At 39.6% G+C, this 13,038-nt stretch overlaps 2 protein-coding genes across 2 annotated transcripts; both read left to right on the top strand.

The window, feature by feature from the left end:
- Positions 1 to 2,715: 2,715 nt before the first annotated feature.
- On the top strand, positions 2,716 to 3,642 carry LOC114564242 (olfactory receptor 11A1-like). Its single transcript, XM_028591486.1, has one exon. The coding sequence runs from the start codon at positions 2,716 to 2,718 to the stop codon at positions 3,640 to 3,642; it is 927 nt and encodes a 308-aa protein (XP_028447287.1).
- Positions 3,643 to 11,123: 7,481 nt separating this feature from the next.
- On the top strand, positions 11,124 to 12,050 carry LOC114564241 (olfactory receptor 11A1-like). Its single transcript, XM_028591485.1, has one exon. It carries the CDS (start codon positions 11,124 to 11,126, stop codon positions 12,048 to 12,050), a length of 927 nt encoding a protein of 308 aa, XP_028447286.1.
- The last annotated feature ends 988 nt before the right edge of the window (positions 12,051 to 13,038 follow it).

The raw sequence follows: 13,038 nt of genomic DNA, 5'->3' as shown, positions 1-13,038 counted from the left end.
CCAGTGTGTATCAAGGCCAGGTACTGATGACTGAATAAGAGAATCTCAGGTGATATGATACTATTTCTAACTTTACTGTAAGGGCACACTATTGATATCTTCCTTTGTATTTTTGTAGTATGTATGTGTGCGTGGATGTCATATGTCTGTGTGCCTATGTGTATATATGATGTGTATGAGCCATTGACACCTTAATTTACTTCTGGATGAATAAAGTATCTCTATCTATCTATCTACTTCTAATATACCTGTTTCATTCATTAACATTTTGTTTTAGACAACCATAACTAGAACTGCAAGCAGTTATGAACGGGGTCCAAGCCTCCCTGGCGCCAGTCCCCCCTGGCGCCAGTCGCCCCTGACGACGCTAAGAGCCCACGGAAGCGGAGCCCGCAAAAGGAGAACCCAAAGCACGTTGGCGGCGAGGCAAAAGTCAGGAAATTTGACCAAGTGCGATCTACAAAGTCTGTAGTGAAATGCAATTGCAAATTTCCTCTTCATCGCGTAAAAGGCCAAAACACTTCTACCTCAATTACAGCGCCCCCTAAAGGGCGATCATCAACAAATCCTGTGGGGAGCTGCAGAGTGGCATGTCCAACAATAATCTCAACTTTTGTGATGATAGCCTTTACTGCAGCAGAGATATTTCATTGCAAATTATTCCCATTTAAATGCATTGACTTATTTGCCAAAAGGCTTCTACGTTCATTATAGCGCCCCCTAACGGACGATTTTCACCAAATTTGGTAGGGAGGCTCGGAGTGGGATGTCAAACAACAATTCCAAGTTTTGATCCGATACCTATTAATTTGGCCGAGATATGCTAACGTTCGTGTTTTGTGGCTAGCTACGAAAATTAGTTTGCTTGTAAATTGCGAATGGTGTAACGTAGCAAGATTCTTTTGATAACTTTAGGTCAGGTCCGTATGGAGATGACACCTGCCAAGTTTTGTACCAATATCTCGTATGGCCTAGGACGAGTACGAAACGTTGATTTTGCGCATTGCGCGATATTGCGAAAAAACTTCTTAGCGCAGATGGGCGAGCGCTATGTCATCAGACTCAGATGGATTCAAGGAACACGTGGATATAAGGGTTTATAATCTGTGATGTAGACTGTGGGAGTTATAGGCAAAAACACCTTTTACATCATTATAGCGCCAACTAGTGGTGCATGTGTATAATTTTTGGTAGGTAAGGTCCATGCTACGCTGTAAATTGTAAGTTGCTCACATTAGTGTAAGTGGTAAATCCAAACCTAGATCCCATAGGCCACGCCCACTTTGACGAATCAGTACCCCCACTGTAGGCGTGGCCTCAGCGAGGTCCCTGCAGTGATCTGGACCAGTCCTGAAAACGGCACCCCTTCCACCATGTATGGTTTAGGCTGTAGCATCTGTTTTATCGGGGGAAGAATAATAAAAAGAAATCTTAGAAAAGCAATAGGGTTCCACAGCCCTGCTGTGCGAACGGCGTAGCTCCGCTACCGCCGATTCTTCCAGCCTCGGGCTTGGACCCCTAAAAATCAGACCACTTAAGTTGGCTACGGTGAAAGCATACTGTTTGTGTTTAATCCATCGTCTGACTTTTAATAAAAAAACAGTTGTGGCAGTGTGTTTTTGTTCTGAAAACATCATTGCACACCTATTGACTGATACACTGCCCACTGGTGGACAGAACATATACGAAGTTTGATACCAATTAAGTCTTACTGAAGGCATTTAATGGTCAAAATATTATATTAAACAAAAAAACTTTGAATATGATTTTTGGGCAATAGCCAAAGCCCTAATATGAATGCACTATTGTCCTTACCAGAGGTCTTGGGTCTAAAGCTCAGTTCAGACCAAAGATTCATGACGAGACAGAACCACATTAGAACGTTGCAGTAGTCTGAACTGGCCCTTCTCAGCTCAACTCAAGCCAGCTGATGGTGTCGCTGCAACTCAGCTGGTTAAGTCTCCAGAGGCTGGTTTTAGAAAGTAAGGGACGTCAATTGTTTCAACAACGAGCGCCCGCGAGCACAGTATACGGTGATGCTAGCTAGAGAAGGACTTAAGAGAACCAGCAGCGTTAGAACACAGCAGTGAGTTAGAGAAATAAAACGTTTTCTCCATTTTATCACTAGAAATGCAGCTGTAGTAAGGATCTCACTACCACTAACGTTATCCACATTCATATTAAGATGCAACAAATGATATATCCAGCTAAAAAAAAGCCTTAAAGTCAGAAGTTAGAACATAAGTACAAAGAGTCGTTGCTATGAAGATGATACACTGTCTCGTCATGTAGTATTGGTGTAAACTGGTAGGTTTCAGAACATTGCAGACTGGTGCGTTGCAAGTAGTTGCAGGTTTCAACCCATCACATCAAAAATCTTTGATCCGAACAGGGCTTAAGAGTGCAATTCTTAATATGACAGAGTCATGTAATCTGAGCAAACAAGGTTTAACAACATGAGTTCAGGCCTCCAGAGTTTGATCAAGTTGTTTACGTGTTAGTAGCTTTCCCTTTGGAGAGGTTAATGAGATCCATGGAGGTTGAAGCAGTCTGATAAAATCTTCGCACGGACTCAAACAGACCCCAGATCCAATTTCTGTGTTTGCTAATGCAGTACGTATCAAGGTCAGGTACTAAATAAGACAATCTCAGGTTATATGAGAGTTCTAGTATATATCTGTTTTATTCATTAACATTTTGTTTTAGACAACCATAATGGATAATGAATTAAATGTAACATATATAACTTTTGATGGGCATGTGGAGTTGCAGAAATACAGATATCTTTATTTTGTGATCATGTTTACAGCATATATTCTAATTCTTTGCAGTAATTCCACTATTGTGGGCATCATAGTGATTAACAAAGCCCTCCATGAGCCTATGTACATTTTTATTGCAGCTTTGTTAATCAACTCTGTTCTTTTCAGCACTGCTATCTATCCAAAGCTTTTGATTGACTTTTTATCTGAAAAACAGATCATATCTTATTCAGGCTGTCTCTTTCAGTGGTTTATATATTACACTCTAGCCATTTCAGAATTCTTCCTGCTGTCAGTCATGGCCTATGATAGATATGTGTCTATATGTAAACCTCTGCAATATCCAACTATCATGAGAAAAAAAACTGTTTATATGTTCCTGATTTTAGCTTGGATTCTACCTGTTTGTCAGATGTCAATGGGACCATTGCTGATTGCTAATGAAAAACTCTGTTTATTTATCTTGAAAGGAATAATTTGCAACAGCACAATTAACACACTTCAGTGTGTGAGTTCAGCAGTGGTGAATATATGTGGCTTGATTCTTTTTTTAGGATCCGTACCTCTCCCTGTACTCTTCATACTTTTTACATACACCAGGATATTTATAATAACCTATCGAAGTAGTAGAGAAGTCAGGAGAAAAGCTGCACAGACCTGTTTACCCCACCTGTTGGTTCTAATCAACTTTTCCTGTTTGAGTACATATGATGTACTGCTGGCTCGACTGGAAACAAATGTTCCCAAAACTGTACGTTTAATAATGTCTTTACAAATGATTTTGTATCATCCTCTCTTTAATCCGATCATATATGGATTGAAAATGAAAGAAATTTATAAACACCTCAAGAGATTGTTCTGTTCAGACAAATTAAACTAAGATTATTGAAAGGTATTTAATTTAATGATTTGTTTTTAATAGACCAAATATACATTTCAAACAATTAAAAACCATTGTTAGCTTAAACAATTTGATGTAAAATATTTTCACTTTGCATTTTGTGATTACATTTTCAGTTAAAAACATACTGAATTTTTAATGTTTGTTTCCGTAGTAAAATAGAACTTTGTTACCTGTATTGAACATTTTATCTATATCATTTTTTTTCTGTCTCCTGATAAAGTTCCAAGACATTTAAATGGAAGATTGCATACCTTTGTGACTTTTGTGTAGTGTCTAATTTAGCATTATATTGTATGTAAAGACTTAGTAGTTTAAAATGTTTTTTAGTTTAATTGTGGAAAAATAGAGACATAAAAACCATATTATTGTTGCTGTCATGTTTTCTGTTGTTAGCACTATGTGTAGACTATGCCTCAGGACAAACAAGAAAACTATAACTGTGAGGTTTCCAACAGCCTTAGTTGGGTAGATCATGGACTGCAGAACTGATTTTGGATTTATGGAACTGTTTATATTCTGCACCAGCTGCATTTTTGACAAAGACCATGGGTATAAAGCCTCTTTAGCGAAGATTAAGGAAGGCCAAAAAGGCTTAACTGTAGGGCCAGAGTCTGCATTAAGACTCATACATTTGTCAGACAGAAATTAAATGAATTTTAAAACAGTGGAGCAAAACTAAAATGGATATAAATGCTATATTTATATATAAGTCTTTGTTAGCATTCTGACTGCAAATGTTGGTAATGTGTTATGATTGTAATAATTGTTCTGAGGATGTTTAGCGATGCAGAGTAGAGAGTATTTTAAACCTGCAGTCATGATCAAGGTGCGACCACAATCAAAGACAATCTGCAAGGTGAGAAAGGACAAAGACTTTGGAGAAGAAGCTAAGTTATTAACATGCCTTAATGGGACATTAATACACACAGATGGAGTAAGAGAGGAGCACAGTGTGACATAGGAAGTCCCCTTGTAGTCAAAACCTATAGCAGCATAAATAAGGGCTGGTCCAAGGCAAAACTGAGCCAGCCCTAACTACTGATACGCTTTATCAAAGAAGAGAATTATAAGGTTACTATAGACCTTTTTCACAGCAGACATGTTTACGTGTCATAGTAGGAAAAGCACAGGTGTATTCAAAACCATTAATGATGGCTGCATTCCACTTAGGAGAGGCCCTGGTATTGTTCATGGTGACTCGCTGAAATATCTTACTGGGACACTTGATGGAATTGAGCCATCGTTATGGTTATCAATTTCAACTGTGTTTTTCCTACTATGACAAGTCAAAATGTCTGCTGTGAGAAAGGTCCATTAAATGTGGATACAGTGTCTGCCTCGCGAACCAAAACTGGGAGCAGGTTCCACTGAAGAGGAGCTTGGTAGCTGAAGGCTCTGGCTTGCATAATACTTTTGGAGACTTTAGGAACCAAAAGTAACTCTGCATTCTGGGAGTGAAGTCTTCTAGTAGGGAAATAGGGTACTATGAGCTCTTTAAGACATGATGGTGACTGACCATTAAGAGATGTGTCGGTGAGGAAAAGGATTTTAAATTCAATTGTGGATTTTACAGGGAGCCAGCCAACTGGAGAGTCCTACGGGACTTATTGGAGCAACCTGATAATAAGGAATTACAATAGTCCAGCCTCAAACTAATAAATACATGGACTAGTTTTCTGCATCTTTTTGAGACAGGATGAGTCTTTTTGCAACGTTACGCAGGTAAAAAAGAAGGTGTCGTCAGCTTCAACAATCTGTTTGTTTTAAATAAATGTTGGTAAAAAAATAGAATTACATTAGCAGAAATGCAATGCATTTTAGTTTTATTTTGTCTTTGTGCATAGAGGAAGTGTGTTATTGTTCCTTGAAGATCACTTTTCAACCCCCCTGGCCAACAGTAAAACCATCCATCTGAAGGCATCAGTGTTAATTACAACAAATTTCAGATATAATAATAATTTAATAATGTATACTTTATTACAATTAATTACAAATTTGTTTCCCCTTTTGTTAGATCACACTACTATACACAGGCCTGAAATACACACACAGGCTCAGGTCCTATACATGCACAAATGGAGATCCTTCCTACAAACCATTAACATCTTGTAAGAACTTCTGTTAATAAAAACAAATCTTAAAAAAAAAAAAAAAAACATTAGGGGTTTCGTTAGCTGCGACTATCCCTTCAATCCTAGCTATGTGTAACTACAAATCACGGATAGTTAGCTTCATTTTCGGCGTAATTCAAATATATTTACAGTTTGAATTTCGTCACGCCCCTTATACAACATCTACCTAAACGTCTTATAAAGCTAACAATGGTGTCCGATTTCAAGTTAATGAATATTTGTGAATTTCAGAAGAATTCTAAGAGGAGGCTAGCTAGCTCTCATTGATAGAGCCTGCGGCTGTAGCTCTATCAATGAGGCTGGTAGTTTAATTCACCAGCCTTGAATGCAAGAGTTCATACCTTTTGTGAGTTTTCTGTTAAACTGTTGTTTTGTCTACAGTTTGCAATATATTGTATGTAAAGGGTTAGTAGTATAAACTGTTTTTTTTATTTCATTGTGGTAAAATAAATAAAAGAAACCATATTATTGTTGCAATGACATTTTTTTCATTATTATTAGCACTATTTGAGGACTATTCCTAATGACAAATAAGAAAACTAGCACTGCAAGATTTCTAACATCCTTAGTTGGGTAGAACATGAATGTAAAACTGGCCTCCCTGATCCAAACCAGAGTGGTTGTTTGTTGTTGGACTTCTGTGCTAGTCATGGATTGTCTATAACGAACACCATGTTCGAACATAGGGATGCTCATAAGTGTACTTGGTACCAGAGCACCCTAGGCCGAAGGTCAATGATCGATTTTGTAATCGTTTCATCTGATCTGAGGCCGTATGTTTTGGACACTCGGGTGAAGAGAGGGGCAGAGCTGTCAACCGATCACCATCTGGTGGTGAGTTGGGTCAGGGGGTGGGGGAAGACTCTGGACAGACCTGGTAAGCCCAAACGTGTAGTGCGGGTAAATTGGGAACGTCTGGAGGAGGCCCCTGTCCGACAGACTTTAAACTCACACCTCCGGCGGAGCTTTTCGTGCAGAGGGTGTGTGCCAATTACAGGGGTATCACACTTCTCAGCCTCCCTGGTAAAGTCTACTCCAAGGTGCTGGAAAGGAGGGTTCGGCCGATAGTCGAACCTCGGGTTGAGGAGGAACAATGCGGATTCCGTCCTGGTCGTGGAACAACGGACCAGCTCTTCACTCTCGAAGAGGATCCTGGAAAGAGCCTGGGAGTATGCCCAACCGGTCTACATGTGTTTTGTGGATTTGGAGAAGGCGTATGACCGGGTCCCCCGGGAGATACTGTGGAAGGTGCTGCGGGAGTATGGGGTGAGGGGGTCTCTACTCAGGGCCATCCAATCTCTGTACGACCAAAGCGAGAGCTGTGTCCGGGTTCTCGGCAGTACGTCGGACTCGTTTCAGGTGAGGGTTGGCCTCCGCCAGGGCTGCGCTTTGTCACCAATCCTGTTTGTAATATTTATGGACAGGATATCGAGGCGTAGTCGGGGTGGAGAGGGGTTTCAGTTCGATCTCATCGCTGCTCTTTGCAGATGATGTGGTCCTGATGGCATCATCGGCCTGTGACCTTCAGCACTCACTGGGTCGGTTCGCAGCCGAATGTGAAGCGGTTGGGATGAGGATCAGCACCTCTAAATCGGAGGCCATGGTTCTCAGCAGGAAACCGATGGAATGCCTTCTCCAGGTAGGGAATGAGTCCTTACCCCAAGTGAAGGAGTTCAAGTACCTTGGGGTTTTGTTCGCGAGTGAGGGGACAATGGAGCGGGAGATTGGTCGGAGAATCAGCGCAGCGGGTGCGGTATTACATTCAATCTATCGCACCGTTGTGACGAAAAGAGAGCTGAGCCAGAAGGCAAAGCTCTTGATCTACCGGTCTGTTTTCGTTCCTACCCTCACCTATGGTCACAAAGGCTGGGTCATGACCGAAAGAACGAGATCCAGGGTACAAACGGCCGAAATGCGTTTCCTCAGGAGGGTGGCTGGCGTCTCCCTTAGAGATAGGGTGAGAAGCTCAGTCATCCGTGAGGAGCTCGGAGTAGAGCCGCTGCTCCTTTGCGTCGAAAGGAGCCAGTTGAGGTGGTTCGGGCATCTGGTAAGGATGCCCCCTGGGCGCCTCCCTAGGGAGGTGTTCCAGGCCCGTCCAGCTGGGAGGAGGCCTCGGGGAAGACCCAGGACTAGGTGGAGGGAGGTCCAGCTGGGAGCAGGCCTCGGGGAAGACCCAGGACTAGGTGGAGGGGTTATATCTCCAACCTGGCCTGGGAACACCTCGGGATCCCCCAGTCGGAGCTGGTTAATGTTGCTCGGGAAAGGGAAGTTTGGGGTCCCCTGCTGGAGCTGCTCCCCCCGCGACCCGACACCGGATAAGCGGACGAAGATGGATGGATGGATGGATACATAAAAGCCTAAAACTTGGAAGTTAGAACAACAGAACAAAGAGTTGTTGCTATGAAGATGATACACTGTCTCGTCATGTCATATTGGTGTAAATTGGCAAGTTTCAGAACGTTGCAGACCGGTGCGTTGCAAGTAGTTGCAAGTTTCAACTCATGTCGAAAATCTTTGATCCGAACAGGGCTTAAGAGTGCAACTTTTAATATGACAGAGTCATGTAATCTGAGCAAACAAACTTTAACAACATGAGTTCAGGCTTCCAGAGTTTGATCAAGTTGTTTACATGTTAGGAGCTTTCCCTTTGGAGAGATTAATGAGATCCGTGGAGGTTGATGCAGTCTGATAAAAAACTCAAACAGGGATGGGATTTTGAGCTTCTATGTATGTCCTAATTAACCACCGAACTGTCGTTATTCAACTATGACAGGGTAACATCTGTGTTGCATTCTATCACCCCTTTAAATGTTGCAGAAAAATATGAGCGAGTCAAATAACCTGAGCACAAAAAGTCTAACAACAACCATGAGGTCAGAGGTCTCAGGGTCTCAGGAGTTTAAAGTTGTTTACATGTAAGAAGGTTTTCCTTTGGACAGGTTAATGAGATCCATGGAGGTTGAAGCAGTCTGATAAAACTTCCCACAAACTCAAACAGGTCACAGATCCAATTTCTGTGTTTGCCGGACCACACCAGTGTGTATCAAGGCCAGGTACTGATGACTGAATAAGAGAATCTCAGGTGATATGATACTATTTCTAACTTTACTGTAAGGGCACACTATTGATATCTTCCTTTGTATTTTTGTAGTATGTATGTGTGCGTGGATGTCATATGTCTGTGTGCCTATGTGTATATATGATGTGTATGAGCCATTGACACCTTAATTTACTTCTGGATGAATAAAGTATCTCTATCTATCTATCAACTTCTAATAAACCTGTTTCATTCATTAACATTTTCTTTAAGACAACCATAATGGATAATGAATTAAATGTAACATATATAACTTTTGATGGGCATGTGGAGGTGCAGAAATACAAATATCTTTATTTTGTGATCATGTTTACAGCATATATTCTAATTATTTGCAGTAATTCCACTATTGTGGGCATCATAGTGATTAACAAAGCCACTTATGCAACATCTACCTAAAGGTCTTATAAAGCTAACAATGGTGTCCGATTTCAAGTTAATGAATTTTTGTGAAGATTAGGGGTTTCGTTGTTTTTGTTTTGTATTGACTTTATTTACTTAGCTTTTTACTTTTTTTCTTGTTTTCTCTTCTGATGTTCAAAAATTGAAAATCATCACCCTTGTACGGTGTCTCTGTAAGTTTATACATTTGTGTGTATTCCTTTTGTAAAATACAGCCTTCAGTGTATCAAACTGTAGATCCTTCCTACACACCATTAACATCTTGTAAGAACTTCTGTTAAGAAAAACAAATCTTAAAAAAAAAAAACATTAGGGGTTTCGTTAGCTGCGACTGTCCCTTGAATCCTAGCTATGTGTAGCTACAAATCACGGATAGTTAGCTTCATTTTCGGCGTAATTCAAGTATATTTACAGTTTGAATTTCGTCACGCCCCTTATACAACATCTACCTAAACGTCTTATAAAGCTAACAATGGTGTCCGATTTCAAGTTAATGAATATTTGTGAATTTCAGAGGAATTCTAAGAGGAGGCTCTATCAATGAGACTCGCGGACAAGCAGAGTTCATTTCCCCAATCGTATTGTTTAAATAACTCAACACATTATAATTACACACCTTAAAAGATTAACTGGAACTGTGGTAAGAGAATGCTGGCGTAACAAGCTCGCTGACCGCGCTCTCACTCACATACACCGGGCGTTTAGCTAGCAGGAAGAGGGGAGTTGCAGGCCCTGGAGCTCTGTCAGAGCAGCGGCGTTTGGTAGTCCATTAGCCCAAAAAATGGTGACTTTGCGCAGTTATGGAGTGCTGTGGGCTGCCAGTCGTGACGGAGCTCCATCTACTTCACAGCAGGCAGCACGAGCCGCTGAACTCCGACACACAGTCGGACAAAATTTGCAATTAGCCATCCATTTTTGTAAAGCGGCCCATATTTTAGCTTTACATAGTTGATTTCTCGCGTAAAAAAGTTTCAGAAGTGAATTTTTTAATGGAATAGCAGAGATCTACCCGACCTAGATTCAGAAGACGACCTGATCTCAGGTCAGTTGTGTAGCCTATGTAAATGTTGGGGTGTGATCGTTCTCTTAATACACCCATGGGCGTGACAAAGGTACAGGTCTTGGGATGCTCACGCAACTTCCAGCTTTGTTGAAATTCGCCCGTTTACAGCAGCAGTTTCAAAATATGAGATTTTCATAGTAAAGGGGTGTCAATGGGATTTTGAGCTTCTATGTATGTCCTAATTAACCACCGAACTGTCGTTATTCAACTCTGACAGGGTAACATCTGTGTTGCATTCTATCACCCCTTTAAATGTTGCAGAAAAATATGAGCAAGTCAAATAACCTGAGCACAAAAAGTCTAACAACAACCATGAGGTCAGAGGTCTCAGGGTCTCAGGAGTTTAAAGTTGTTTACATGTAAGTAGGTTTTCCTTTGGACAGGTTAATGAGATCCATTGAGGTTGAAGCAGTCTGATAAAACTTCCCACAAACTCAAACAGGTCACAGATCCAATTTCTGTGTTTGCCGGACCACACCAGTGTGTATCAAGGCCAGGTACTGATGACTGAATAAGAGAATCTCAGGTGATATGATACTATTTCTAACTTTACTGTAAGGGCACACTATTGATATCTTCCTTTGTATTTTTGTAGTATGTATGTGTGCGTGGATGTCATATGTCTGTGTGCCTATGTGTATATATGATGTGTATGAGCCATTGACACCTTAATTTACTTCTGGATGAATAAAGTATCTCTATCTATCTATCAACTTCTAATATACCTGTTTCATTCATTAACATTTTCTTTAAGACAACCATAATGGATAATGAATTAAATGTAACATATATAACTTTTGATGGGCATGTGGAGTTGCAGAAATACAGATATCTTTATTTTGTGATCATGTTTACAGCATATATTCTAATTCTTTGCAGTAATTCCACTATTGTGGGCATCATAGTGATTAACAAATCCCTCCATGAGCCTATGTACATTTTTATTGCAGCTTTGTTAATCAACTCTGTTCTTTACAGCACTGCTATCTATCCAAAGCTTTTGATTGACTTTTTATCTGAAAAACAGATCATATCTTATTCAGGCTGTCTCTTTCAGTGGTTTATATATTACACTCTAGCCATTTCAGAATTCTTCCTGCTGTCAGTCATGGCCTATGATAGATATGTGTCTATATGTAAACCTCTGCAATATCCAACTATCATGAGAAAAAAAACTGTTTATATGTTCCTGATTTTAGCTTGGATTCTACCTGTTTGTCAGATGTCAATGGGACCATTGCTGATTGCTAATGAAAAACTCTGTTTCTTTATCTTGAAAGGAATAATTTGCAACAGCACAATTAACACAATTCAGTGTGTGAGTTCAGCAGTGGTGAATATATGTGGCTTGATTCTTTTTTTAGGATCCGTACCTCTCCCTGTACTCTTCATACTTTTTACATACACCAGGATATTTATAATAACTTATCGAAGTAGTAGAGAAGTCAGGAGAAAAGCTGCACAGACCTGTTTACCCCACCTGTTGGTTCTAATCAACTTTTCCTGTTTGAGTACATATGATGTACTGCTGGCTCGACTGGAAACAAATGTTCCCAAAACTGTACGTTTAATAATGTCTTTACAAATTATTTTGTATCATCCTCTCTTTAATCCGATCATATATGGATTGAAAATGAAAGAAATTTATAAACACCTCAAGAGATTGTTCTGTCCAGACAAATTAAACTAAGATTATTGAAAGGTATTTAATTTAATGATTTGTTTTTAATAGACCAAATATACATTTCAAACAATTAAAAACCATTGTTAGCTTAAACAATTTGATGTAAAATATTTTCACTTTGCATTTTGTGATTACATTTTCAGTTAAAAACATACTGAATTTTTAATGTTTGTTTCCGTAGTAAAATAGAACTTTGTTACCAGTATTGAACATTTTATCTATATCATTTTTTTTCTGTCTCCTGATAAAGTTCCAAGACATTTAAATGGAAGATTGCATACCTTTGTGACTTTTGTGTAGTGTCTAATTTAGCATTATATTGTATGTAAAGACTTTGTGATAAATAATAATAATAAATGTTTTTTAGTTTAATTGTGGAAAAATAGAGACATAAAAACCATATTATTGTTGCTGTCATGTTTTCTGTTGTTAGCACTATGTGTAGACTATGCCTCAGGACAAACAAGAAAACTATAACTGTGAGGTTTCCAACAGCCTTAGTTGGGTAGATCATGGACTGCAGAACTGATTTTGGATTTATGGAACTGTTTATATTCTGCACCAGCTGCATTTTTGACAAAGACCATGGGTATAAAGCCTCTTTAGCGAAGATTAAGGAAGGCCAAAAAGGCTTAACTGTAGGGCCAGAGTCTGCATTAAGACTCATACATTTGTCAGACAGAAATTAAATGAATTTTAAAACAGTGGAGCAAAACTAAAATGGATATAAATGCTATATTTATATATAAGTCTTTGTTAGCATTCTGACTGTAAATGTTGGTAATGTGTTATGATTGTAATAATTGTTCTGAGGATGTTTAGCGATGCAGAGTAGAAAGTATTTTAAACCTGCAGTCATGATCAAGGTGCGACCACAATCAAAGACAATCTGCAAGGTGAGAAAGGACAGAGACTTTGGAGAAGAAGCTAAGTTATTAACATGCCTTAATGGGACATTAATACACACAGATGGAGTAAGAGAGGAGCACAGTGT

The sequence above is a fragment of the Perca flavescens genome, chromosome 11, assembly GCF_004354835.1.
Source record: "Perca flavescens isolate YP-PL-M2 chromosome 11, PFLA_1.0, whole genome shotgun sequence".
NCBI classification, from domain to species: domain Eukaryota; kingdom Metazoa; phylum Chordata; class Actinopteri; order Perciformes; family Percidae; genus Perca; species Perca flavescens.
This window is presented reverse-complemented; position numbering and strand designations above follow the sequence as displayed.

Coding starts and splice junctions, on each gene's coding strand:
- LOC114564242 (XM_028591486.1), top strand. CDS start 2,716: ATGGATAATGAATTAAATGTAACATATATAACTTTTGATGGGCATGTG.
- LOC114564241 (XM_028591485.1), top strand. CDS start 11,124: ATGGATAATGAATTAAATGTAACATATATAACTTTTGATGGGCATGTG.